This window comes from Cercospora kikuchii (genome assembly GCF_019650295.1).
Source record: "Cercospora kikuchii DNA, contig_00006, whole genome shotgun sequence".
Classification (NCBI taxonomy): Eukaryota; Fungi; Ascomycota; class Dothideomycetes; order Mycosphaerellales; family Mycosphaerellaceae; genus Cercospora; species Cercospora kikuchii.
Window position 1 is genome coordinate 2,900,431 of NW_025408587.1, and position 27,336 is coordinate 2,927,766.

The 27,336-nt window shown below is 51.6% G+C and overlaps 9 protein-coding genes across 9 annotated transcripts; 3 read left to right on the forward strand and 6 right to left on the reverse strand.

The window, feature by feature from the left end:
* Positions 1 to 624: 624 nt before the first annotated feature.
* On the forward strand, positions 625 to 2,749 carry CKM354_001005600 (uncharacterized protein; the record flags this gene model as incomplete). The annotated part of the gene is made up of 3 exons (XM_044805506.1): positions 625 to 993; positions 1,053 to 1,378; positions 1,432 to 2,749. 3 exons carry the CDS (start codon positions 625 to 627, stop codon positions 2,747 to 2,749), a joined length of 2,013 nt encoding a protein of 670 aa, XP_044661441.1.
* A 538-nt stretch (positions 2,750 to 3,287) lies between these two features.
* On the reverse strand, positions 3,288 to 5,101 carry CKM354_001005700 (uncharacterized protein; the record flags this gene model as incomplete). The annotated part of the gene is made up of 2 exons (XM_044805507.1): positions 3,288 to 3,625; positions 3,682 to 5,101. The coding sequence occupies 2 exons, from the start codon at positions 5,099 to 5,101 to the stop codon at positions 3,288 to 3,290; spliced, it is 1,758 nt and encodes a 585-aa protein (XP_044661442.1).
* A 1,134-nt stretch (positions 5,102 to 6,235) lies between these two features.
* CKM354_001005800 (uncharacterized protein) lies at positions 6,236 to 8,686 on the forward strand (the record flags this gene model as incomplete). The annotated part of the gene is made up of 1 exon (XM_044805508.1): positions 6,236 to 8,686. The coding sequence occupies one exon, from the start codon at positions 6,236 to 6,238 to the stop codon at positions 8,684 to 8,686; it is 2,451 nt and encodes an 816-aa protein (XP_044661443.1).
* Positions 8,687 to 11,466: 2,780 nt separating this feature from the next.
* CKM354_001005900 (uncharacterized protein) lies at positions 11,467 to 12,249 on the reverse strand (the record flags this gene model as incomplete). Its single annotated transcript, XM_044805509.1, has 3 exons — positions 11,467 to 11,696; positions 11,754 to 11,984; positions 12,042 to 12,249. 3 exons carry the CDS (start codon positions 12,247 to 12,249, stop codon positions 11,467 to 11,469), a joined length of 669 nt encoding a protein of 222 aa, XP_044661444.1.
* Positions 12,250 to 12,945: 696 nt separating this feature from the next.
* CKM354_001006000 (uncharacterized protein) lies at positions 12,946 to 13,254 on the forward strand (the record flags this gene model as incomplete). Its single annotated transcript, XM_044805510.1, has 2 exons — positions 12,946 to 12,978; positions 13,063 to 13,254. 2 exons carry the CDS (start codon positions 12,946 to 12,948, stop codon positions 13,252 to 13,254), a joined length of 225 nt encoding a protein of 74 aa, XP_044661445.1.
* A 4,602-nt stretch (positions 13,255 to 17,856) lies between these two features.
* Positions 17,857 to 18,948, reverse strand: CKM354_001006100 (uncharacterized protein; the record flags this gene model as incomplete). Its single annotated transcript, XM_044805511.1, has 1 exon — positions 17,857 to 18,948. The coding sequence occupies one exon, from the start codon at positions 18,946 to 18,948 to the stop codon at positions 17,857 to 17,859; it is 1,092 nt and encodes a 363-aa protein (XP_044661446.1).
* A 1,228-nt stretch (positions 18,949 to 20,176) lies between these two features.
* Positions 20,177 to 21,268, reverse strand: CKM354_001006200 (uncharacterized protein; the record flags this gene model as incomplete). Its single annotated transcript, XM_044805512.1, has 2 exons — positions 20,177 to 20,341; positions 20,474 to 21,268. The coding sequence occupies 2 exons, from the start codon at positions 21,266 to 21,268 to the stop codon at positions 20,177 to 20,179; spliced, it is 960 nt and encodes a 319-aa protein (XP_044661447.1).
* Positions 21,269 to 21,588: 320 nt separating this feature from the next.
* On the reverse strand, positions 21,589 to 22,276 carry CKM354_001006300 (uncharacterized protein; the record flags this gene model as incomplete). The annotated part of the gene is made up of 2 exons (XM_044805513.1): positions 21,589 to 21,977; positions 22,069 to 22,276. The coding sequence occupies 2 exons, from the start codon at positions 22,274 to 22,276 to the stop codon at positions 21,589 to 21,591; spliced, it is 597 nt and encodes a 198-aa protein (XP_044661448.1).
* Positions 22,277 to 23,141: 865 nt separating this feature from the next.
* Positions 23,142 to 27,098, reverse strand: CKM354_001006400 (uncharacterized protein; the record flags this gene model as incomplete). Its single annotated transcript, XM_044805514.1, has 1 exon — positions 23,142 to 27,098. The coding sequence occupies one exon, from the start codon at positions 27,096 to 27,098 to the stop codon at positions 23,142 to 23,144; it is 3,957 nt and encodes a 1,318-aa protein (XP_044661449.1).
* Positions 27,099 to 27,336: the final 238 nt, after the last annotated feature.

Consider the following 27,336-nt stretch of genomic DNA (forward strand, 5'->3'; position numbering starts at 1 on the left):
TGCGATCAAGGCGGCTTGAGCTACCTCGTCTTGGCACTGGCAGGCCGGAAGTCGAAGCGCGATGTCTACGATAAATGTAGCTTGCTTATCCCTTCGTCCCATGTAGAGCGACATGACGATGAACAATGTGGACGACACGACAGAAGTATCTAGTTGCTAATGGCCTTTTGCCAGAGTTTGCCAGCATCAAGGCGCATAGAGGGCACGTCGTGCCCAAGCCGCAGCACGGCGTATTCTTATCGCCACGGCCACAGTTCCTGCAAGCCACCGTAGCATAGCCGTGCAGGACGTACAACCGCGACGCCAACGCTTCGACCGATGTACTTGCCAACTCGCTCGTGGTTCGCCATAGAAGCTGCTCGGAGGCGAATTTGGCGTGGATAGAAGGCGCGAGCAACGAGTGCGATGCATGGAGCATCTTCTGTCAGGAAATGAAGACATATAGTGCTGTCGATGCAGTATGATGGGGAAAGGCTGCGCCATGGATTTCTACACCCTGTTCAGCCCGCGCCCTCGTGTCACCACACCCATGCTGCCAAAATCAGCTGGATCGCAGCATAAGTATAAGCCAGTCTTTCTCCAGCTCGCTAAACCCTCACAGTCCTCAGCTCAGCACTTTCCAACATGCCAGGCGACAATCAAAGTCAAGGCGATGGCCCAGATCAGCAGCTGCTTCCAGCGAGGCCTAGTAGCCAGCAGAATCAGATTTCCGAAGCATCCAGCCTCGAAAAAGACGTGCGACGGAAGTGGCATGCTCCCCGCAGTCAAACACTACAGTCCTCTATGCGATTGTGGTGGTTTGAAGTGCTCGGTATCACGACAAGTGTCGCAGCATTACTTGCCATATTCGGAATCTTATTCGCATGTAATGACAAGCCCCTTTCAGATTGGAACGCGGCGCTGCGACCGAACACAATCGTTGCCGTGCTGTCCACTGTCTCCAAATCAGCGATGCTCATGGTTGTTGGTCAGTGTATTGGCCAGCTGAAATGGGTGAGTACCTTTTGCCGTACTGCCAATCACGTTGAATATTCTGCTGATTGGCTTCCAAGGTCTATTTCGAGCAACGACCCCATCGCCTTCGAGATATAGAGATATTTGATGACGCCAGCAGAGGGCCTCTCGGGTCCACGATGTTACTCGTGCACATCAACTGGACAGCTTTGCTGGCATCTGGCGGAGCGATACTGACGTTGCTCTCACTCGCTATGGAGCCGTTTGTGCAGCAGGTCATGTCCTATGATACTGTCACATTCAATGACACATCTGTGAAAGGATCTTTCAGCACCGCTCGAGTGTATGACACGGGGCTTTCTGCTACCACTGGTGGCAGAGTTCTGCCCAACGGCGCGATGACCTCTGCTATCAGTCGTCGTGAGTACTGAACGCCTCCTTCATTGAGAATGCTTACGTATCTGACACCATATCAAGCGGGGCGCCCGACTTGGTTGTCGCTGGCGCAATTTATAAGGGCATTTTTGGAAACATGTACAAAGCTCCTATCGACTGTCTCTCTGGGAATTGCACCTGGACGCCTCTGGAGTCCCTAGGAGTATGTTCGTCCTGCGTGGACGTGACTTCAATGGTCAAGAAGAATTGCACATATGAGTGGAGAGATTGGATAGACACACTGCGAGTTAAAAATCGGACATGTCTGACCAGGTCTCCACGCGGCAATGCCATCGAGACCGTGGAAACGTGTCCCGATGCTGGATGGAGCGCAACCACCGCACGCTGGAATACAAGCGTCATGACGCACGACCCAAATATCTCGCACAGGCAGTCTGTCTTGTCAAAAGATGGCACTATAGCCATCGTCGCCACCGCTCTTTTCCGTGGAAGTAATGGGACTGAGCAGAAAAAAATCTGCCAACCAGCCGAGATCCATGTGAAAGAGATGCTGGAGTGCACACTCAAATGGTGTGTGAAGACTTACGGAGGCCCGCTTATCCAGAATGGAATGGTGAATGACCTCCCATCAGGGTCTGAGCCTCTCGATTTCGTCGAACTCGAGACTTGCGATGGGCTCTTTGACAGAAACGATGGATTTCAGATGACAACCTGGAATTTAACCAAGGGGGAGGACAAGATAGTGGAGTCACGCGACCTCAGACCGGCGTTCCGGCAGCACGAGATTCCTCAGTATGCATGCCCGAAGACGGACTTGAATGCAATGCAGGAAGACGAGCAGGCTCGTGAGCTGGGAGCCATGTTCCAGCAAGGACCTAATGCATTCTTGGTCAATGCTGTCAACAATCAAGATATACAAGACGCACTCAAATTCATGTTCCAAGGCGGCTTGGACTATCATTTCAAAGTGGGCGAGGACACCCTCAAACTTGCTCTGCGCGAGGCACACGAGACTGGAAAATGTGCTGAACTCATGGAAAGGGTCGCAGAGAGCATGACGAGCTCCATTCGCCATACCCCAAACGGCACTTTACAAGAAGGAACAATGCAATGGACAGAAATTCGCATTGTCGTTCACTGGCCGTGGATGGTGCTGCCTTGCGCAGTTGTCTTGTTTTCAACCGCTTTGCTATCGATATCGATCGTTGTGTCGTACGAGAAGCAACGCACTGTCTGGAAGTCATCTCTGCTGGCTAGTTTGTTCCATGGTTTGCAAGGTTGGAGGGATGACGAGCTTGATGCATTGAAGTTGGAAGATATGGAGCGCCGTGCTAAGGAGATGAGAGCGAGCTTGAAGCCTGGTCTGGATGGGAGTATCAAGCTTGTTAAGCACGAATGAGCAATGGGCGTTCTCATTACGTCGCGTAATTAATGTAATACCTTCCGCTGTGCACTATCTTTCCTGCTCATCTTTACAGGGAGTGTTGGATGCAGGTCGAGTTTGGAAACTACATCAAACTCTGAAGAGTGGAGCAGCGCGGGGGCAGTAAAGGGTATTGAAAGAAGGTACCCACGCAGAGAGAGATCGATTGGAAGGCATTGCATGAAACGTCTTCGGACTGGGGTGGACGTCTCTGTCCAATGACGAGGCAAGGGAGGAGTACCACTCCGACAGTTGTACTGACAACGTCTCGTGCGATGGACGGTACGACCGCCTGCCCGACGTTCTGGCAATCTCGATCAATATCAAGCCGATATTCACTCGCTGAATCGTATCGTCCACGTGACGGAATGCGTTCATAAAGATGTAGGGCTAGAGTGAACGACCTAATGATTGGTAGCATTGGTACAGAAGCCGTTTTAAAAAGGTCAGACGTGTGTTTATCATGACCGAGAGCTTTAACCAAATCCAGGTGGCTCTCTCGCGAATCGTTCGCTTACTTTAAGAGATTATCGGACAAATATTTCGTCCACTTCGCCTCCGACGATAAGTCGTCCAGTTCATTGTTCTGCCTCATCTCCTCTTCGTCTTTCGCGATGCTTGCACTCAGTGCTTCGATACCTTTCGCCGTCACTGACTGCCGGGAGTTTAGTTCTTCAAGGTACTTCAATTCGGACGGTAGGAAATGGCCACCCCGACGTTTCGCATCATACTGCACGCTTTTCTGCTTGAAGCCTTGGTGCATGGACTGCTTCTTAAGGTCAAAGATACGTTCCAGCTTTGTCTGCCTTCTCTTGGCTGGGCTCAATTTCTGGAGTGGCTCTTCGTCAAAGCCTGAGTCAATGTCAGTGTTTCTAGTCATAGCATAGTGGATCTGCAGAGCAACCAACCAATTGCCATGAGTTCCGACGCTCCAAGTATCCTGTCTTCGCCAGCAAACATAGCCCAAGGAGGTTTGGCGTAGCTAGAGTAGACCCCATTCCACAATCCCTCGTTTTCTTGGCTGCGCGGATCGACCTGGTTCAGCAAGTGCTGCATGATCGGTCCAGTACAATCGATGCTCTTCCCAGATGGGACGGAGATTCTCTGTGGCAGATCAGAGCAATGCCAAGAAGCATGTCCTCTGACCCATTTAGCGAAGTGATGTGGAGCAACAAATGCGATCTCCAAACTGCGTGCTAGAGCCGACATGATTATGCCAGCGAAGTGCTGAACTTTCTCCGGCGCTTGACCATTTGCAAAAACTGCATCAATCCAGCTCAAAGATACGATGAATAATTGATCAGCATCGATGACATAGTCGGCTTGCAAGGTCATGTGGGGATCGTGTTCTCGAATAAAAGGCAGCCCGAGCATCGCGAAGATACGATCTCTGATATCTCCGCACTGAAGATGACCCAAGTTATTCAAGCAGGTCAGAACCTGCTCCAGTGGACCCTTAATATTCGCGGAGCCGCCGAGATTCTCCACCCGGGCTCTGATGGCCATTGTGGATATTCGAGAGACATTGTGGCGTTGGACGGTCCCTGGAATGATAGTAAGGAATATATCAAGAGCGTCCCAGGAGCATGATAACTTCCCCACAAGGAATTGCAATTGCACAGCCTGAACGACCTCTGGTATCATCCAGACTCTGGTAAAGTATTTTCGTGACAGAAAGTTGTGCATTCTGGAAGCACTCAGCTCGCGCTCTTTTTCGTCAGCGGGCAGCAGACAACGCCAAAGAGCAATAAGTGTTGCGTCAGATTTCGGTTCGGTTGTGCTGCCATCTGCTTTGACCATGACCCAGGTGCGTCCTTCGTGCTTGCGAACCGTGCCATCGTCAATGGCCTGTTGAATCGATCGCAGCTGCTCGAAGAGTACAATATCACCGTCGACCGCTCGGCCAAGCCATGAAAGCACAGTGCTTGCACCACGATAGATGCGCCACATCTGAGCGACTTGTCGGTTCTTCTCCTCAACATCTTGCTGGTTGATACATATTGCATCGATCCAGATGTATTGCACTTGATCAAGCGGGGGACGTCGCTCTCTGATGATCCTCAGTGCCCGGCGGAGATTCCGTGTGACAAAGAAAGAACATCCATCGAGGTCGATGGGTACTCTGCGGTTGGCCTTCCCCCAGCAATAGGAAAGCGCGTGATAATGTATAGGCTTGGCAATGTATGGCACGTTGTTTGATATGGACAAACGGATGCCCTCCTTTCTGTCGCCAGGCAGAATCTGCAAAAGTCGTATGCAGTCACTGTTGAGCTTCTCGTACTTGAAAGGCACAAGAGCAAGGTCTCCTTTAGGTGTGTGTGTAGCCATTTCTCAGACTTCCAGAGAGCAAACCGTGAATTCCTAGGTATTGGCTTGGTGCTGACTAGTCTGTCTGTGGTACGCAGAGTGCAGCACGTATCTCCGCGATGACATAACGAAGCCTAGGTAACTCATGCTACCGCCTCGTGAGCGCTGTTGGTCTGCATCTGTTGACCCTACTGCGATCTCTTCTCCTTTTATGGCTCATGCTCTTGTTCTGGCTTTGGTTCAGACCAACACGGCGGTAATGCCAGAAAAAATGGTGCGAGAGTCGTCTGAAATACACATAATTTTCGACGAGACACAGCCCAGACCTGAAGCAATGTGGGCGCCATATATGTAACCATGTGAGGCTGTGTAAGTTGAAGCCCAACTCCAAGTGCGGCCTCTCTGCAGCCTCAGGCACCCGCTCTCACGTGATCAGGTAGAAACCTGTTTTCCGACGTTCCTTCGTCGATCTTCTCGCCCTTCTACTCCATCCAACAAAGCCGGCGTGGCTACGAATCTCAAAGAATACGGCTGCGCCCAGTCGGCTGATGTTCACGTTTGCGGTGATGCGTAATGTTACGTGCACAGAAGGCTCGAAGCCGCATGTATCTTTCGCACTGAGGCGGATTTCTTCTTGGGTACACATCTTATCACGACTTCTACTCTGCCACCACTCCGCATAGTACTATGTTCGTAAGACTGTTAGCTGACGTTGTTCACGCTCTGCAGTCGGCTTCTAGCAACCTCCTGTGCCTGGAAGTATTATTAAAATGACGATCACAAAGAAGGTTTCAGACTTGTTCAGCATGAATAATGCATAGCGACAGCAGTTCATCGGGTCTGAGCATTTGGAGACCTCAAAAACGCAAATGTGAATGCAGATCAGGCGCCCAGTGCTGCATTGAGCTGCATGCACCTGCAGCATGGCCGAGACGCTTAGGATCATCAGACCAATGAGGCTCCTGGATGCTGGTCACAGCAGCTGAAGCGGGCCTTTTCAATCCTCAAGGTGCAGTGCATTGCAGCTCAGCTGAACGAAGCTGCGACGAGCAACTCCTTCACAACAGAATATTACAGCATATCTCAAGTTGCCGCTTGGTCCTCGCTCCGCGAAGCCGTAACTGAAAGACAGTTCCTCCAGTCTGCACAGCTGAAATGGTCTCTATTCAACAACCTATCTCTGCTTTTGCGAACTGGACAGGCGATGGCGCAAACAACGTCTTGCCCTCTTGTGGATTGGACTCGAGCGCTCTGATCAACGGCCTTGATACGCTGCAAGGAGTCCTGAAAGACCGCCCAATACGCGAGCCACTCCCAGATGAGAAGTATAGGGATCTGTATGATCGCATTCAGGATATCGTATCGCCGAGGAAAGGATTGGAATGGTTCAAAGACTACTCGATATCCAAGATCGGACGCAGCTGGATGCATCCTGATGCGTCCGCTCATCCTCCAGTAAAGCGAGAAGAGCCAACTTGGTCGTTCGCTGGACACTCTTCGGAAGATAGCTCGTTGTTTACTGTTGACCATGGTGGTCCAGGAGACAGCGGCTCGGACTCGGACTTCGACACTGTGTCGGATCTTGATGATCTCGATGCTATACTGGACCCAGCAGCTCATCGTGCGACACTAGAGAGCACTACACAAGAGGTCCACAAGCAACTGGAGCTGGAAAATCTCTTCTACATCGATAATGGAGTGGCTCACGTGCATTACACTGAGTCTATGCCTGTGATTCGCCAAGCATTGCAGAGAGTGCTGATAGCTATCGAAGTCATGAAGAGCAAAGGTTTGTGTAATGGAACCATCAATGCTATGATTGAGTCTCCAACCAGGAAGGACGTTGCGGAAGTGATTGAGTTCAGCAAAGACGAGATTACAGCACTTTTGGTGTTGTTGGAAACACATCGTCCAGACATCGGCACGATCCTCACAGCGCGAAGGGGACGTGAGGAAGATGTTCCAGATGAAGTTGCGCGCATGTTGAAATCGCAGCCAGACTTGCTTCAACATTTGTGCCCACCTGGAGGGAACAAGCGGTGGACATGGTCCTATCTCTGTTTGTTCACGGCTTTTCTGACCTTATCGACTGCTTCCTTCGCTGGTGCGCATGCACTGGAAGATTACGGCGACGCTGGGATCATTTCGGTTTCGTTCAACGAGCTTGTGCAGAAAGATCCGGAATTCATGGAGCAACAATATTCTTTCCGATGTCGACGAACAGCTTGCTTGGATGATTTTCTGCAAGGACGTATCTGGATTTTCGGTGCACATCAAGCTCCGGGCCGGGCACTGAGACTGGTGATGGGAACAGACCAGTTCTCTGCACTTTGGGGACCAGTGTATGCTCTGCCGGCCAATCACGATGTTAATGCACTGCTAGCACTCAACGTCGAAGGAGGTTTCCTATACCGAACGCAGGATGTAGAACAGATGCGTGATGGGGAGGTTGCTATCCACTTCGCCGCCACTGGAAGACCCCGCAAACTGGATGTTCGACTTCGTGATGGATACTACAGATGGCTCGTTCCAGACGAAGGCGAGCCGCTGCCTGAAGCACTGATACCTTTTGATACAAAGTCAAAGCTCCTTATTGGCTCACCAACCACTATGACTGAAGCTGTCGTGGATGGCCCTAGGGTGACACCTGGTCAAGACCCAGCTACTAAAGCCTCCGCTCGTTTCAGCGTTGATGAAAGTGCTAAGCTGGACGTGGTATCATTTGCGCAAGATCACGCCAGTCAGATTGTTGAGCTCGGAGTATTTCCTCGCCGCTATCTCCCAGACGGATTGTCTTTGAGCATGTCTTTCGGGAAATGGGTTAATCCTGGCTTCTCGAAGACATACAAGCTTGATAAAGGCAGAACGCAGAAAGAGCGATTGCTCGACTTCTGCAGCAAGTCTACATCGAGGCTAGCACAGATCCTAGATGTGAGAATCGGGCTCGAGGTGAGCCTTCATACGTACAATGCTCGACGAATCACTCTGCACGATGCGCTGGGCTTGGCCTTTCCTGAGCTTGAACCCATACTTGCTGAATCGCCATCCACACGCGACAATGCCACTCTAGTAACGCACCTCGACTACCTAGGCGATACCGGTCTGGACCATGATGATCATCTAGTGATCTACTGGCCGTATGCAATCGGCCTGCCAAAAGGTCTGAAAATGTCTGCCTCACCTCCTTCATGGCACAAGATGATGCGCGATACCATCAATACTTCATGTTTTGCAGTAGCATCCACGCAGTGCCTTACGTATACTGGCAACGACAGCGTGAAGAACAAGACTTTGATGACATCCAAAACAGCTCCAGCGCTGCAGACAGATATCCAGGTGCACAGCGACTGCAAAATCGCCACGCCACTTCAGTGCAAAGCCATTATGAGACTGAATTCTGGGACCTTGGAGTTACGGAATGATGAAGTGCAACATCAGCTTGCTTATTTTCGGGACAATAGCACTGTTAACAAGCTCGGCGGGACGTGGCGTGCCTTTGTCGTCGGATCTGGTTCTCATGTACATCAAGAGCTTGTTGATGCCGCTAAAAGATCGCGACATACGCTATCTGTGTGCATTGTAGATGTTCCGTCTGGGATGCACTAAGGGAGATATAGAAAGCGATGAAACCGAATCGACGCTTTACGCATAAAAGAAAGATGGGCAGCAGCTGGCTGACTTAAGACTATCAGCCGCGATCTCAGGCATCTCAAGGCACAAAACAAATTCAACTAGCACAGCGACAGTCACTTGCAATGCTTGCGCTGTGAGAACTTATGTTTCTTTGCGGTTGGATAACATATCTCCTCTTCCAGGATCTTCAATTCCGCGCTATACCAATTCGACATCCGATACACAGGGCTCAATTCTTCTCTTTCAAAATCTCTCCTGCTATAGCAGCAAGGCGTAGTACTCGGCAATGGGATATAGTAGAACAGCAACAGCCCTTTCCGAGAAATGCCGGCAAACGCCGGCAATAGATTCGTGATATCAGTTTAGAAATTAGTGTTTGATCTTCTGTCTCGTATTTCTCCATCGGTGGACATGGAGTAGAAATGCGACAGGGGGGCTGTGTATCAACAGGGTAGTAGAGCCAAGTAAAGCTTGTTGTTTCAAGCATCGGCGGACAGCGGCTTCTTCACGATCGCTTACGGCTTTTGCAAAATCTCGAAGGGGAATAGCATACTCGGGCAGAAACGGGCCCAGACTACATCCAGCGCATGCTCCGACGCGAAGCGACAACAAGCACCGCGATGCCTAAGGAGAGTGATGGAAATCACACTACGGAGACTGGCAGCTAAGACTAACGGCTGAACAGAGGCGCCTCTCAAGGCCCGAGAAAATGTTATTGCCGGTGAACCAGCCGGACAGCTGCCTACATCCGCATTGCGTGATAGCGGCGCGACTTGCAAGTCCTTCTCGTGTGCGATAAGTTCAAAGTCAGCTTGGCTCTTCGCCTAGTGTTGCGATGCCCGTTACGATACGAGGCGGTCGGTGGGGAGTTTCTGCGGGTCTCATTCTCGCAGACGACGACGCTGCTAGACCGACCGAGCTTTACTAGTATAGGGAAATGGACAGACGCGCTCATCCTCCACGCTGACCGTCTCTCGAATGCGTGTGTTGGACTGCAATGCTCAAGCCGAGTGCAACTGCTGAGCAGCTTGCTGGCGTTATTCACTAAGCAGGGCTGCCTGCCGAATTTACGCCACTACATTGGGAACATCGTGCGAGTTTGAGATGGTGTTCTTCAGCCCAGCAGCTGCATAGAGCTAAGTTGTAGTAGGTAGAGTATTTAAGAACCTTTCCAGCAGGACTCCCTGCGTATCATGCTGCTAGAGTCAACCTTTGACGCAGATCCCCGATCTTGTCAGTGATCAACATGGAAGACACAATTTGGATCAATGAGTCACCAGAGACCAGATATGTTTTTCAGCTCGACGGCGACGCTACCCTACCTCATAAGTTTCGAGTGGTCAGCGGGCGAACCACCGTACGCCGATCTTGCAATGCCTGTAGCGGGCAAAAGATTCGCTGTGGGGCAGAACGTCCTACGTGCAAGAGGTGTACTGCAAAAGGACTTTCCTGCACCTATATGCCCAGCAAGCGACGCGGCCCACGGACTCGTTCTGGGAAAAATGATCAAACAACCCTATGCAGGGAGACTGAGGACGACATATCCGACAAAGATGGTGTTCATTCCGACGCAGTCGATAGTGCTCACCCGGAGATCGAGAACAGCGATACACAGCCGCTTGATCAACATTGGATCCCGTCGGCACTACTACAGAATGATGGGGACTGGGACTTCACGTTTAATGAACACTTGACGAATCAGCACGACTGCCTGGAGTTCGATGCCTCAGAGGCCCTAGCGGAAATTCGTCCCAAGACCGCCGAACAGGCATCGAAGTCTGCTTCGGGAACCCACGGCCTTGGATATAATGCGTTTCCCGGCTCTCGATCCAGACTTCCTTCGCTGCGTCTATGCGATGATTTGGCAAGATCGACAGAGGAACCAGAGAAAAGCAAAAGCAATTCCAATCACGCTATGGTGCGCGCTCCTTTGCGAAAAGAAGGACGCGAGACTTTGGCGCTTAGCCTTCTCTCTGGGTGGCTCACGAAGCTCTCTTGCTGCAACTCTACGAATGTCGACGACAAAGGAGTTCACTCACAGTCACTGGATAATGATGGCCGGATAGCACATATCCAAGAAGCTCTGCGGCAAATCGAGGCTTTTCTGGATCTTCCTGGCTCATTACGAAGTGACTTCTGGGATTTTTCATATCTGATCATCAAACAAGCACTGGCTTCGTATGATTCAATGTTGCAGTCGGATTGTTCCAGCAGCTACTACATACAACAGGATCCAGCTGCAGAACAGCGATTGTCGAACAAGCGAGCACGGTTCCCCCCAGGCAGTCGTCCCCTTGATCCAAAGGCACAACGTTTACTCGGCGCATATCTAGTGTTAATCGGCACAAAGAATCTGGTGCAGCCACTCCTCGAACGTTTGGAGGGACAACGCGATTCTCTGTCCGAGAGGTCCTCGGGCTCTTCGACTGATTCCGGGCCATCTTGGGAAGATCTTCGTCTGATGACACTCCAATACCAACATAGATCCGTGGAGGAAGAATGCAATAGACTTGCGGAAGCTGCTCAAAGCGTTGGAAAATCTCTCTTCAGTGGGCAGTGGACGTTGGAAGGTCAGAGCAAAAGATCTGTATGATGCAGACGTCTTCAGCTACAACTTGGCCATGACATCTACTGTCGTCATGCATCGGCGTGCGCACATCACACAAGATTGCCATCGAGTCTCAGGTTTGCACACAAAGCGACAAGCACATTCTGCCCGATCCAGTCATTGTCTTCATATCGTACACACCCATTCACACGCTGTCAGGTGGCAATTGCTTGCTTTCACCCATCCTCTTCGTACGAGCATATCTTTCAGATGCCCATTCACGGACCTTCTTGAAGTTGCGGCATGTGTGTGTTTGCTCCGGGAAGATGAACGACGAACCAGTGCCATTTTTGAGGCTGGGCCACCATATTGCTGGGACCAGTGAAAGATCTGATTTACATTCAATATTCTGGCGCATCATTTCCAGACAGTGAACTAATTGACGATTGTCAGCCCGGTCATAAGTTTCATGCACTCCTGATTCGCACATACCAATGTGATACTCATCCACCGCTTTTTGGTGCTCAGTCTGGCTTTGATCGCAACGGTCTTTGTGAAATAGTTGTTTGCGCAGCTCATTCACGCAGTGTAGAGAATGGAGGACATCCAGGCCTCCAACATAGCCCCCAGGATGCCCGGGAATGTCCGGATATCTGTAGTATTTCTTGTAGTCCGGTCCCCAGGCCTGTCGTGCTTCTTCTTCTGTGACTAGAAAGTACCTGTCTTTGGTGACGAAGTCAGGATCAACCTTATTTAAGATCCTTTGAAGGATGCACCCACCTTTGATCAGCTCTTCCCAAGCTGGAATAGCAACTGGAGACGTTCCCAGGTACGGAATCTTCTGATCCTCTTCTGAGAAGTACGGCAACCCTTCACTGTCCCATAATGGTGCTCCAGTAAATTGACGTTCCTCCATCTCAATCGCCTTTCTCGCTGGCACAAAGTCGGTATCGTACACGTCTGCATCGAGTCCATGCCTTACGTACATGGTGGTTGTCGTCGCACAGCCAAGAAGAAATACTGACGCCAGCAGGAGCGCTCCACCCAAGATTTTGGCGGTTGTTAGCCCGCCACTCCTTCTTTGACATGCTTGTCGTTGGCAGTCCGGACAGTTGTAAGTCGACTCATTGTCGTCGTCTTGGAACTCTTTCATGTCCACGATTGCAGATTCGTCTGTCTGCGAAAGTGGGCCATATTCTCGACACGATAGGGACATGGCGGAGTTCGAAGGCGCTATGACTTGTCAGTGACAGGCAGCATACATACCAACGGATAGAAGATGAAGAGTCCGCATTCTTCAGTGACCGATTCGTGCTGTTGTTTGGTTGTGACTTAGCAGCCCGTGCCTCGCGATTTTCGCGATTCACCGAAATTAGTGCATCGCGGCAGTCGATGAATTGCCATATTTGACAGAGCACCATTTCTTCCGTCCCCGATTTTCTGGAAACCTTCCCGCTTTTGATTCTCCCGCTTCAGCTCCTTGCTTGACCCCGATCCGAGATAGCTATCGCTAACGACAGACACACGTATCCTGCAATCAGATCGAGCTAGATGTAGCAATGGACACAGGAAAGTTGCAACATATAAAGACTCTCCCACTCACGCGGTAACTCGGCCATTCATACCCACTACCCAATTCGACACAATACTACTCTCAGAAGTCCCGTCGAATTATACTCGCACAATGCAGTCAGTCATTTTCAAGCTCCTCGCACTTGTGAGTACATGCCTTATCTCCAACGGCAGCGTATTTCCTGCAGTCCGGAACATGTTCTATGTGATCACTGACACTCTGATGCAGGCGGCAATTTGCCTCGCAACGCCCCACGGGGAGAAGGCCGAGATCGAAAATCTTGGCTCGAAGCTCATGACCCGTGACGATGGTGTCGAGATGATGGGAACATTTCTCAAGTACAGATCTGTGGAGACTGGTCCAATGGCCAACCTCAAGAAGGTGAGTTCGCAACAATCTGCTATGAAGAGCTTAAAATAACATCGGAACGTAGCGATGCAGTGACGGCGATGCATCGAACGACGGCGACCTACCGTGCTGCATCCAACTTGGAAGAAACTCGTACTGCTACTGTTGCTAGAGCAGCCCGTAGGGTACCTACTGATAGATGATCGCGTGTTCGATGGAGGAGCCGTTGGGGAATAGCTCGTTGATTCAACATCAAATTTCAGCGAAGTCGTTGATACATTGTTTAGCAGAGTTGGAATCTGTTTCCGTTATCTCAGACGCAGGTTAACGTGGATAGACATGCAATGAATCGAGTTCGCGAAGTAATGTCTGCAGTTTGATCGTCAAAGTAGACCACGTGTTGTCTGTGATTGGAGTATGTCCGGTGTTATGAATTACCCACGCAAGATACAATAGATGCCCATTCAGCCTCCATCGCAGGATCAGGCAAGACAGTCGCCGGGCCCAAATCGCTTCCACCCATACAGTCTGCGCGTCCCTGGATGTAATTGGATCGGCTGGAGTCCGGGCCTGCATGGAAGTGTCCCCCGATCGGGCATAGGTGTATTCTAATCTGCTCTGCCGTTGACTGCGCAACCCCTTCGTACTCTATTACCGATCTATCATCGGGTCTTCGGTATTTACTGCGTTGGATCATTTGCCGTCAATCTCACATGCATATGACCGCCCTACCGAACCGAGCATTCCATCTGCTAAAGCCTCGCATCGAATCACTGGGACCAATCCAATTCTACCTGCCCTGCTTACCTACTATGTTCAAGAAGTATACCAGTGTACCTCAAGAGGAGAGCTCGCCGGCGTCATGGGCAGATCTTGCCGAAAGCACGAAGCAAACGACGCAGGATTTGGCCTATAACATTGAAGATAACCGAAGCTTGAAACAACTACGTCGATTGACAACCCTCTTCGCAGTACTTTCTGTCATTCTTTTTGTTTGCTGCGCGGCACTCACGATAGCTTTGATGCGAGATACTGCAAAGATAGAGGACGACAAGACTGCACTCACTGCTGCGGGCCTCGCAGAAGAGATCAACGGCCTGATCCCAAGTTGCAAGTTACAAAATTCTGCCGATCCTACGAAGGCGATGAGCTGATAATCGATTGCCTCTTAGTCCCTCTGACAGCGGTGAACTTCAAAAGCAATGCAAGTCTGGCTCTTGATAGCACAGAGAAGCCATCCGTGTCGCTGCGAGCAGATGTGGACAAGAATTGGGAAGATCTGATTCCTGGTAATCAAGACTCGACCAAGCAAGCAGGTTGAACGATACTAATAGACCTGGTTAGCGGGAGGGGGTTTCATTCACGTGAATGACATTGGAGGCCGCATACTGCCACCAGGTCTGGTGCTAAGCAAATCTCACCCACCTTTCCACGTCATCTCGGTTTTTCACCAGATTCACTGCCTCGTAAGTGGAACAGCCAAGCTCGGAGACTTTATCAGGCAGAGCTGACATTATCATTGCATTCACCATAGCGTAGAATGCGATACGCTCTGCATTATCGAGTCTGTTCTTCGAAGGGCCATTGATCCAGCAGCGCAAACATGTATTCCACTGCGTGGAATATCTCCGTCAAGTGGTGATGTGCCATGGCGACACTGCTCTCGAAGGTCACCTACATCCGAACCGCACAGGTACGGAAGGGTGGGGCACAACTCATGTCTGCAAAGATTGGAATTCTGTGTACGAGTATGGTGCACAAGAGGGTCGTTCTGCCAAGGAATACAACCACAGACATGGAGGCTAGCATGACTTCAGAAGGTGGGGTCCAGTCGCTTGACTGGGTGGAGCCCTCATCTTTCCCGTATTTGTTTTATTCCGGTCGGGTCCTAGCTGATCACACCGTTCACACGACGGTATGCTCACGGGACTCGGTTCAATTATTGCCATTGCATCGGGACACTATCACCCTTGGGCCATGGCTCGAAAGAAGTAGAGCCGACGTGCTGTTCAGCTGCTGTTGCGAAAACAATGGCTTTCTTTCTGTTTCTCTCTACGAATCTTCTTTATTGAGTTTTGTTTTGGTTCAACGAGGCGTTCTGATCGTTAGCTCTTGTCAATATCCAGACACACTAGCTGTACAAATGTATGGATCCGACATTTCGTCAAGAAATCCAAGAGTTCGAAATAGCCGTGTCGTTCAGGCTCTACGGCAGACGCTCGGCGTGTGGACATCTTTGAAATCGGCACTGTCCCGCAATGTGCTATAATGTAGTATGCTGTTGGTCAAAGCTTTACTCCACTTGCTACTGGGTCCTAGCAAACGCCAAAGCACGGTTGTACACAGGATGGAAATGGGCTTCGGAAATAGCCAAGATGATAAAACCCGTGCTGATGGTTTGCAGTTCAGCCTGCTGCGGCCGAATATCGTCAAAAGACAACAACCGATGGCTTGCAGTTGTGGTGAATCGTAAAAGCACTGTTCGTATCATATGATCAGCGAGCTACTAAGTCGGCTCAAGTTCCAGACATCTCAGCAGTCGGACGGAAGAGCCTGCCATTTGTTGCGACATGCCTCAAGAAAACTTTGCCGTGAAGCTCATGTCCAAATTAGGGTTTGACGTGGCGCGAGCAACAAGTTCGGCAGTTTTGAGATTCCGAATCGGTCCCGATGCTAGAACTAGGGCAGGCATAGGGTTTCTGAAATGCTGTTGGCACTTGCGCCGGAGGGTACTGCCTGTAGCAGCACGACTTCTGCACAATCGAGTCATTTTGCCCGAGCTCGTGTTCAGGCTGTGCGTAGCGTTTGCCGCCCTATCGTGAATGAGGATCATCACATTTGATGTCTTACCCAAGTGCCCAAGTGTCGGGCCAAAGAAGTTGAAGTCGCCAATACTACTCGAAAGGGAAATACACCGACGCGACTGCAGTTTGGGCGACCGGCAAACTTCCCACTGCAGAGAATCCGCTGCTCGGTGATGTTTCGACTACCGTCACCTCGATGATTCATCTCGGCCGTGAGACCCGGGGTTGGAGCGCCGGTATAGCGCGAATGGGACCAAAGCGGCAACGAGGTCCAAAGACTCGTCTCAAAAGTTAGGTACAGCCACTGTTCCTTGATACTGGTTGTGGTAAGAGTGCGGGTGCACACGAATTTCCATGGACGATACTGACAAGCCCAGCTCTGAGGACTGGGAGCAACACCGCTTACTCCATGCCCGCAGCACGACTCGGTCTATATCATCATGGACGAGACGGAATGATCGCATCTGCACCTTGATGATGGTGCTTCTTGCCACCAGCACGCTACTGTTTGCCGTTGCCGCTATCATGCTAGTGTGGAAGTCAGAACACCGCGAGCGCTCAGTGCCTGTATCATGGCTTCCACCAGAGATGTCCACTGCGCGTGTCTTCACGTTTGAGCACATATTCTCCTCGCCCAGTGCGGAGGGTACAGAAGCATGGATGCAGTTAATTCCAAGTACGTCCGGATCACAAAGCACGCTTGTTTCGCAGCTACTGACCTAGATCGTGCGTGCGTATCAGGAGGCAAAGGTTTCGTGTATATCAACAATGAAACCGAACTGGAACCCATGCCGGGGCTCGATTTATCAGTCAAGCATCAGAAAGCCATGGTCGCTGTCTTCCATCAACTGCACTGTCTTGTACGCACCCCTTCCGTCATTGCTGTTTTCCCGTAATCATTGGCTCACGCTAGGGCGTCTAGTTCAACGTCCAGAAATCATACTTCAACCTTCAACGAGGGATATCTGATGATATTCAGCCGATGCATGTGGAACACTGCTGGGACTATCTACGTCAAGCCCTTATGTGTGCGAGCGATACGACCCTTGAATGGATGGCAGCGCCACCTCGTGACAAGGGGGTCTCAGGTTATGGGTATCAGCACCAATGCAGAGACTTCGACGCAGTGTTTGCCTGGGCGGAACAGAATCGGGTCACTGATGACAAGCGCCGGAGCTTATGATACTTACCTCGTGCTCGTTTGCGATCTGGACGCAAGGGTTAAACATGTAACTTCGTAATTTGTAGTCGGTTCTTTGCGAAGTGTGGAGCGGACTTATGCAGCTTTCAAGTGCAAAGGCTCGCAGATGCTGCCATTTCATGAAACGTATTTCATCTACGAATACATTAGATGTCCAGTAAATCTTTCATAGCAAGTTTGCTGCGCCTGACGAAGCATCAACCCTTGGGATTCTTCTTTGCTCATAGGCTTCTTACCCTCGCGCGTGCCCGAAACATGATTGTTTATCAAGGAAGTTAACAGACTATCCTTGAAGGACTTACAAATGCTGCGTTGAAACACAGAAACGGGCAACAAAATCACGAAAAGCAAGCAGAGCTGTCGCAAGCTAGGCGGGACATTCAGGGAGTCGAAAGCCATCACGAACATTAAAGGGAGTTGAGACTGAAAGAGGAGATTAGTTCGTTGCATTTCTTCAATTCGTCATGACAAGAAGCGTTGATCGACTTCTCGTGCAAGGACCGCGCGTCGCGCTGCGAAACCCCTCGCCACCTATGCCATGCGATTCTAATATTTCATGAGAATTCACTCCGTTGATCGACTTTTGCTAAGCCGTTCGCATGTCCATGGTCTCTGACCTTCACAATCATCATACCAGCCTTCGCGTGAAACTCATCATCCTAAATGCATCTACCACTGGTTCAAATCGTTGCTTGCGCCACCCTGAAGCCCATCACGAACAGCGCCTTGGAATGCACCGCGACCTTGAGAAACTCCACGACTCGCACCACGTCCACCACGCGCACGGATGGCAGCCTGATGACCACGAGCAGCGACTGTGGAATAGAAGTTCTTGACTTCGACGTGGTTGTGAGTGATGTTGCCATTGAAGCTGACGACCTGGCCGTTCCGGCCGCTGCTAGTGTTGACGACCTGGTTGCCTCCGCGGGAGCCGCTCACAGTGTGGTTTCCGCGCGTGGAGTGTTGGTTGAAGTTCTGATTGATGATAGGCAAGGGGCGTGGCACCTGCTGCGTCTGCTGAGTCTCCCAGACACCCTTCCACTTCTTCGCCTCAGCCTCGCGATCGTAAGGGCGCTTCATGAGGTGGAGGACCATGGTGGCGTGGGCATCTTCGACCGGGCTGTGAGCGCCATTCGCCTGAACGACTCGGCCAAGAACCGATTGGGTCAGAATTGCAAGTCCTGGCTTCGCTCTGCTGTCTTCTGGTAGCTGTGAGTCCCAAGCCCACTCGCGCTGAGTGTCGAAGATGTGGGTTGCGCCTTCGTAAGGGTTGCAGTATTGAAACGCTGTGAGATCGTGTTGACCGCCATGAAGAACGACCGGACGGCCACGGAAGAGGGCTTCACACATGGGCTCGACGATTGCGGCTCTGACAGCGCCATTGTTGAGAGTAAGTCGCTGGCGAGTTACCCCGAAGGTCTTGCCCTTCGCGCGTGGTAGCTGGAATTCGGTCTCCTCGTCAGGCGGGTACTGCACGAAGACGTCCAACACCGTCTCGCCCCTAGTATTCACCGCAGCGAACCACGCAAGGCGGTGGCGCCAGCGACCGCCAGTGTCCTTGTTCTTGAAGTCTTGGAATTCGATATCGATGGCGATCGGCTCGCCAGGAAGTAGGAGTTCGAAACGGGGCTGAACTTGGGTTGCGACACTCTTGCCAAAGGCCGGGGCATTAGGGAGTCGAAGTTGTGGAGGGTTGGACTCGGCAGGGTTCGAGTCGTTCTCACTCACCGCCACCCAGTTCTTGAAGATGCGAGCCGACATGTTGTTGGATTCGAAGTAATGACGGTGGTTGAGAGGTATGATGGGATGTTGAGGTTGTATTGTAAGGTGTCGGGTACAAGAGTGATTGTTCGTTGTTACTGGTGTCGGATCCTTGTTGATGTTCTGGTGAAAGCAGAGGAGCAGAGAGAAGAGAAATGGGGACTGAACTTATACGGCACGCACGGTCAACAGGAACCTGTAAGATCACAAGTATTCACTCCATTCACTGTATGTATGTTCACCAGGAAGTGAATGGGCCCACCGTTCGGCCCTGTCACTGGAGAGGAGATCTTGGCAGTGAATGCATTGCAATGCAGCCCGTCCTCTTTGTTGTATTGGGTTTATAAGAGAGAGCCGTGCGGAGTCTTCGTTGGGAGGCCATTTCGTGAATTTGCGGCAAAATGACAGAATGGGCCTGATAGTTGGTATAGTGAGCTGACCAGGGCATTGAGAGCGGCTACTGTAGTGTCGGCATAGGCCCGTTTCCTGATCTGTTCTGTGTTTAACGCGTCCTCCGTCGTTGACGCACCTCCGGCTCCCGCCTTTGACTTGACGATAGCCATAATTATAGCGCGGTGCTGTGTATGCGGGCGTACTAGAACACCTTTATACCACGGGGTATCCTCTGAACGATAGCAGAACTGTTTTAAGGATAAAATTGCATGTGAACGACTGTCGCCTTCTCGGCTTTGGAGTGCTTGCCAGCTTGTTGGGGTCACTTGGCAACTACGGCTCGCGTATAGCTGTTGTGAGTCATTGAGAGTCCTTCTGGGAAGTAGAATGAATAGACTAGCTAGCAAGTAGGGTAGGTGAGCGCACCAACTTATGTCACTGTCTTGAGCTACTTGTCCCGTTTGCTAAGTAAAAGAAAATCACAATTAACGGGCAAGCGATGTAGTCTATTTGGAATAACTCATGTCGGCCCATCACTGAGCCTCGTTGAACAGGCAAATGTCGGCGAGATTGTACATTTTGTTTTCCTATCACTCCCCACCATAAAGGAAATTCTCGCCACTGGACAACGAGAGCGGTTCTACACGAAATCGCTGAGTGAGAACAACCTGGCGGTCAGACAGCATAGGAGACACCAGTCACGAGTATGAGACTTTGCAGAATGTGGGAAGAAAGGGGCAGATGATTGTTGCAATTACTTTCCATTGTGATGACGCCCAGCGCCTTTCAACTAGCGAGGGTCAGAGATGCCTATTTGCGCGCGCTTTTTCTTCAACTACCACTGGTCATTGACAGCAGGTCGCGCCACTGCGTTAGGAGTCTGGGCGTTGCCATTCCCATTGACTTGATGCCGGTGATTGCATCGGCCCATGTTCAGAGCCCCACGAGGAGTCGCCGAACCTCTCACAGCCCCGTCACCTCGTGAGCCTCTGCCACCAGTCTAGTTGCCACGAGCATTGGCAAAGCCTCCTCGAGCCCCAGCTGCACCACCGCGCGAGAGACCGCCAGCGTGGTTGCCTCTGCCGGGACCGTATCCGCCAGAGTGTTGCTGTTGAGGGGGACCCCAGACTACCTTCCACTTCTGTGCAGCTTCGTCACGATCGTATGGGTGCTTGCGAATGTGCAGTTCCATCGTAGCAATGGCATCCTCCACAGGAGAGTGCTTGCCATCCGCTTGGATGATTCGATCAAGGAATTTGCCTGTGAGGCGCCACAAGCCAGGAGACTCGATGTCGTCCACTTCGTACGCATACTCGTCCTGTGTATCGTAGACGTGGGTGGCACCACGGAATGGATGAGACAGCTGGAAAGCTGTCAGGTCGTTGCCGCCACCATGGACTACCACAGGACGGTTCCGCAAGATTCGAGTGCACCATTGCTCTGCTTTCCAGCCAGGCACAGCACCATTCGCGTGGTCAAGGCGCTCTTGGGTGATGCCGAAGTCTTTGCCGTCGGCACGGGGAATCATCGTTCGGACACCCTCTACATAAGGATATTCGACGAAGATGTCAAGCACGACTTCGCCTCTTGAGTTTGTGGTTGCAATCCAAGCTGGACGGTGTTCCCACTTTGGCTTGTTTCGCTTTGACTCGTCATTGTGATCCATCGGATGGACGACGCCGGGGACCTGGAAGTTGATGAATTCCATATCAATGGAACATGGTTCTCCTGGAAGAAGAAGCTCCATACGGGGGACGACTTGAGTGCCGACACCAGTACCCATAGATGGTGCGTTCGGAGTTCGCAGTACTGCAGGGTTGTTGAGTGCTGCGTTGAGCGAATTTGCTTTCGTGGTGTTCCAGCGTTGGAATACCGTGCCGGCAGCCGCAACGGGGCGCGGGGAGGTTGTTGTTGTTTGAGAGTTCATGTTGCTTGAAGTTCGTTGGTGTTTGGAGATTTGTTGAACAGTTGTTGCTTCTCGTTTCGGTCTACGAATTTGAGTCGTCTCGCGATTCTGTTGAACAAGATGTATCGATGAAGCAGAAGAAATGAAGGAAACTTATAACTTCCGCGCAGTCATCGTGAACAAGAAATGTCAAGAACATTCACTTTGTCCAACACTGTGTGGCAAGCTTCACTAAGGTCCCGTGGAGCCCAGTGAATACAGTCTCCAGAGAATCTAGGTCTGATGAATCTGTTCAATGATGTTGTGTGCATCTTTTTTGTGAAAGCCTTTGACAAAGACATTCAACCCGCCAGACAAAGAGTTTCGTGAGGGAGAGGACGAATGTTTGATGCCAATAGGAACAGGGCACCGTCTCCTCGAGTGAGAATGGTGATGTTGTAGAACAAAACCATAGATGGAGGTGCAAAAATAGCGTCTCGCTGTGCGGCTGCTGGAGTGTGGAATCTCATGTTCGGCCAGCCATACTCTGGAACGAAGTAGGTGGACCATCGAGCAAATAGGTAGCAGCAATGACCGATTTTGCCAGTGAGGGGCTCTTGGCGAAGCGAATTGTGGTATTGACAGAATATGTTGGTAGCCGTAGTCTTTGCCAGAGGCGTGAGGAACTTTGTTTCGGACGTTCCAGTCACCGGAATAGAAAGCGGAGATGTCCGATACATCTTCGCATCTCCTGCTGACCGCACCGAGCAATGAGATGCCATAGCACCAGCTTTGGCGGCCGTGTTTGTGTTGGTGCTCGCACTCCCCGTCATACACTTCACCTATGTTCGAGGAATAGTTCTGGAACTCGATGTCGATAGCGATTGGCTCGCCAATAAGTAAGAGTTCGAGTCGTAGGTGAGCTTGGGTGCCGATACCGCTGCCGCAGGCAGGCTGGTTGGGAAGGCTGTGATCGGCCGGGTTGGTTTCAGCCGAGTTGGAGGCATCTTCGCTGACTGCCATCCACGTATCGAAGACTGTAGTCGACATGGTGTAAGCTTGGAATGATGAGTGGTGATAAAGGAGTTCCGATTACGTAGAAGAAAGTCGTAACAATCACCCCAGTATGGAAGTGGAAGCCATTGTACATGCTGTTTCGAATTCCTCGCTCTCGAAACGCTGTGTGGCTTGCCGAAGCCTCTGAATTTCCCACTGGCCTGTCGGGAGCACGGTGAGACCGTCTTCGACGCCGAGATGGGGTAATTTGGTGACCGAGAGGCTGGAGCGGAGACAGTCCTGATGTGATGCCTGTGCTTTGCAAGTATCCAGGCAAGGCAAGCTCGATCTTTGATTGATCTCGGTCATGATGACGCCGCTGTGATTGTTGAGGAATTCGACATGTCGCTGTGGAGAAAGTAAGGGAGTATATATGGAATTCGAGAACAGAGTATAGAGAAGAGCTTCGGTGCCGAAAGGCAACTGTGACATGTGATCCAGTAAGGGCTATGTCCTGCGTAGTCAACCAGTATAGAAGAAACGAGGCGGAGGTGGACATCTCGAGTTGGGATGTGCAAAAGGCGGTCTGCGAGCAAGTGGGACAAAGAGTGAGACAGCAAACAGGCAATTGATTCCCGGATATGCGATGGAGCGATATGTGGCTTGATCGTCAAGGCGGTGTTTGATGATGGTTTGTTAAAATGTCAATCGATTTGCTTCGCGGCTATGATGCAGTGGCCGTAAGCTCGGCCATCTGATCCGAAACCGAGGTGTTGGAACTAGGCTCCCCATTCTTGGTCTGATGGTCATGGAACCCCTTCATTGAAACCCTTGATATAATTCGACTTCGATGTCCTTTTTGACCGCTATGTGCATTGATTTTTCTTTCCGCCATTGGCAGTCACACATGCATATCGTCTCATAACGCTTTCGCAACATCAACCACCAACCCCTTCCTCGCAATCCACTCCCGACCTTTCTCCGCAGCCATCGTCCTACCAATCCTGACAGGTCTCACAACGACTTCAAACTCCATTTTGCCCTTCAGCAGCGGACAAATCACAAAGCCAACTTTCGTCTCAGCGACAGCAGGCCCCACAGCAGAATCCGGCGCATGTCCAGGCGACTCTTCCGAAGACATGATTCTGATATCCGGTGTCTTCGGTGCTTTCAGAGATACAATTCTTTTCAGATTGCCTGCGAATGCAAAACAACGTGAAGCTTGTTGCTGATCGAGAGAGGACGAGAGTTCTACTGAGAGAAGTGCTTGTTCTTCGTGAAGAGGGTTGCGTTTTCGAGAGCGGTCGCGGACAGTGGCTGTGATGTTCACGTAGGTTCCTACACAAATCTCTTTCGCGTCGGGCTCAGTGGTGACGCTCACGCTCACAGGTGCTCCTCTCACCAGGTCCAGTGCTTGCTCTGAAAGCGGAAGGCCGAGAAGGTCGACGTATCCACTATGTTCTTCTACTCGCCAGGAGACATGCAGTTGTTCCAGGAACCTTGTGCGGGCGACCTCGGGATCTTCATCGTAATTCTCGAGCGCGCTATTGTCATGCTGAAGAGTCAAGTAGACGCGTCTGATCTCACCAGGCGCAAGTTGACCATCTTGAATGTCTTGAGAAGGAGTTTCGGTGTCATCTCGACGCCATTCTAACCTCCGGGCAGTTTTCTCAAAGCACTCGTACAACACAGACTTTGGCCATGCATTGCGGATGTCGAATGACACGAGGAGCGCGGAGGGGTCATCGTGCTGACCAGGTTGCAGGATCTCGAGATTATGCACTTGAAGAGCAGCGTTGACAGTCATGATTACTGGCACTGAGACGACTCGCGCATGCTTGCCGTTGAGGTTGTTGCTTGCTTGGTAGTAGAAATTGGCTTGAGTGCTCGAAAGACCAGCTTTGCCTTCGACGCGGAACTTGAAAGTCGTGCATTCTCCAGGTGCAACTGTTGTTGTGGGCAAGAAGGACTTTGAACGTTTGTGTCTGATACCTCTGAGTTTGAGCTTGTGCTCGTCATCTCTTTGGAGGACATCGGCGGTGTCCGTAGCTTCAAAGACTGTCGCTGCGATGTTGCTCGTGTTGCGGAGAATCAGTTCAATGGACCTGCTTTCGCCTTCGAGAAGCATCAGGCCAGACTCTAATGCTGCAGTGTTCTCTAGTTGCAATACTGGAAGGTCGTCTATTACTGTAGCAGAAACGTACCCCGGTTCAATGCCAAGGCTTTTTAGTCTCGCTTCTGTTGACTCTACATCAGACGCTTGATGCGGCTGCTTCTGAAGATCCTTCACAGTGAGTGGCGCCTGGGCTGACCAAGATGCCGTAACAATTGGGAACACCTGGGGGTAGCAGCCTTGTAATTTGATGTAACAGCCAGTGATTTTTGTTATACCAACAGATTTGGGCGTCACCATGAGCGTAACCTGCTGGAACCGCAATGGACCAAGTGTTGTCGGCTGATGTTCCGAAGCAAGTTCTGCGCCTTCTGTGACCAGCTCCAGTGACTCGATATCGACAGGAATGTCGAAAGGATTTTGCAGAGTGATGATGCACTCCGAAGGCTCATTTGCGACAAGAAGGAATGTCTCCTGTGCTGCAGTGCCAGGTCTGCTTGCACTAGGATCATAGAGCAGTGGGTTCCCTGGCGCGATTGGTTGATTGGCAGCCTTTTGCGCCATGTTCAGTTTCGTCCTATCGATGACTGTCCGTTGACCAGTTGGCTGCAAGATCTGCACCATGCGTACGAGGAAAGGGTCCCAATACACTGCGTGAACATCCGTGAGCCCGAGGTGCTTGGACACTGCAACTGTCCGGTTGATCACTGTAGCATAATGCATTTGCTCTTCGCGCGAGAAAGCATTTGCGATATCACTGGTCCCTGCATCAAGAGCTGAACTGGGGCCTGCAGCACGAAGGAGAGATGCTGTAAGTGCCAGGACGCCATGCGGATCTGGGGATGCTTCGCTGAAGTGAGCAAGCTCTTTCAACAGATCTCTTTTGAGATTGTCATTGCCGTAGCTTCTAATGTCCGCAAAGATTGGCGTCTCTTGCCGTATCGCAGGAAGCACCTTTGCACCATATATTGCGCAAAGCTCGGCAATCATATCATTGATGCCCCGCATGTCCCCACTGGAAGACAGTATTGACTCAGAGCCGGATTCCACAGACAAAGCTGCAGCAGGGTGGATTCCCATCTCAGCGGCGCCCAGTTTACGTGCTTGCAATAAGGCCTGCGTCAGTCTCGCGATCAGGTCTTTTGTGGCGAGGCCTTTCTTGCGCTCGAGTCCAAGCATGTCATAGGCTGCTGCTATTCCAGAAAGGAGCCGAACATGGTCTGCAGCTGAAAGGGGTTCGTCGGTACTGGGCTGTGCTTGGGCAAGTAGCTCTGCAATGGCTATCCTGGAGTAGGGCCGTGGCCTTCCTAGAGGCTGTGCGATTTTCACAGACCTCTGCTCCTGCTCGCCAACTTGTCCAGTGTGTCCAGTGTGTCCGACGATGAGCGACTGCAGTTTTGAGGGCGATAGCTCACCTCGTGCGGCCCCAAGCGTCGCGAGTAGCTTCGACACGCGGACGGTCGCTTCGGCCGGGACGATGGCGGGTAACTCCAGAGCTCCTTCGTGAGAGCGGTAAAGACTGACAATCAGCTTGCATAGATCAGGGAGCGCCACCGACAAGCGAACAATCTGCCGTTGCATCCCTTCCGCGGCAAGACGTGCATCAATACTGGCGCGAGCGATCGTGGACGATCCCGCACGCTCAGTGGTAGGATCGCATATGGAAGGAACCTGAAACTCGATGCCTGCCCACGCCAGCAGTAACAAACACAACATGGAGTTCTCGAGGCCCTTGGCATGCCAGAGGTGATCTGATAGCGCACGGGCTTTGATGGTATGCTCGACGAACATAGGCAAGGCATCGCTCCAGCGACCGGCCATCATGTAGATCGAGGCGAGCACAATGCCTACGCGCGCTTTGCCTCTGGCACGCGATTTTTCGGCAGAGGCACCCGAACCAAAGCCTTGTAGGGCAATGCGGTCGTTGCTCGAATTACGGTTGTGACCTTTGGCTTTGGAAGGTCCGCTCTGACTACTTTCCCTACTGTCCGATCGGTCGCGAGTGGTAGTCATGGCATTTGCGCTCGGTATTTGATCGAACGAGGTAGCCGGGAGTGGAGGAGCTTTGGTTGGTGGCCTGGACGGACTGCCCTCGTCTGCTGGGCTGGACACGCCCGAGTTCGATCGGTTGTCATGTTCGCGGATCGAATTTGAACGCTGCAAGCTGCGAGCAGTCTGACCAGGAGTTTGTATAGACGGCGATGCCTGCAATGCTTTGGCGTAAGTGGTGAACTCGACCAAGAAGCGTGCTGAAATGTCGCAAATGGCTGCCCGTAACGAAGGGTCATGGGGTGTGTCGATGTTTGTTACCGCAACTGCTTTTGCTATGCTGGATGTGCCCTCACTGTCTCCCTGCTGTAGCACAACCAATTGTCGGTGAACGACACGTGGATGGCGCTCCTTCAGATATGCAGCTGCCCCGTCCAGCTCTTTCTTTTTGGCATCGTCGTCTCCTGACAATCCATCTACCACGCCAATGACCAGCAATGGCTCGCGAAACAGTTCATACGGCGATAGCTGCAGCAGCTGTTCGGAGGGAGCCGAGGGGGAGAAGCGGTAGAGCAGCGAGCCCTGCTTGGAGGATTTGGGCGACAAGAGATGCCCATCGTCGGCGGCATACGGAGCGACGTCTGCGAGGGAGATAAGGCTTGCTTCTCGCTGCAGCCTGTGAACAAACAGCAAGAAACGATCGCGCTCAATGCTGCCCACCGGGAGCACGAGGGCGCGGATATGGGCTCCCGCGACGGGCGAGAAGTGATCCATGAGAGCGAGGATTATCGCGGGCCTGCATGCCCTGGAGCAGTGCCTCGCGGTCGGACCCGGTACAAGCAGTGCATTGCTGCTTCTGGCCGTTGCATGCGAACGCGGGTAGCAATCAGCATGCACGAGCTCGCAGCAACAATCGCAGAAAGTGGAGCGTGGTGTGGTGAGGCTCAAGCACAAGGTTGGTCGGCGCCGACCGCGGTTGATCAGCCGAGCTTCCACGGGCCGAGCCCTGTCG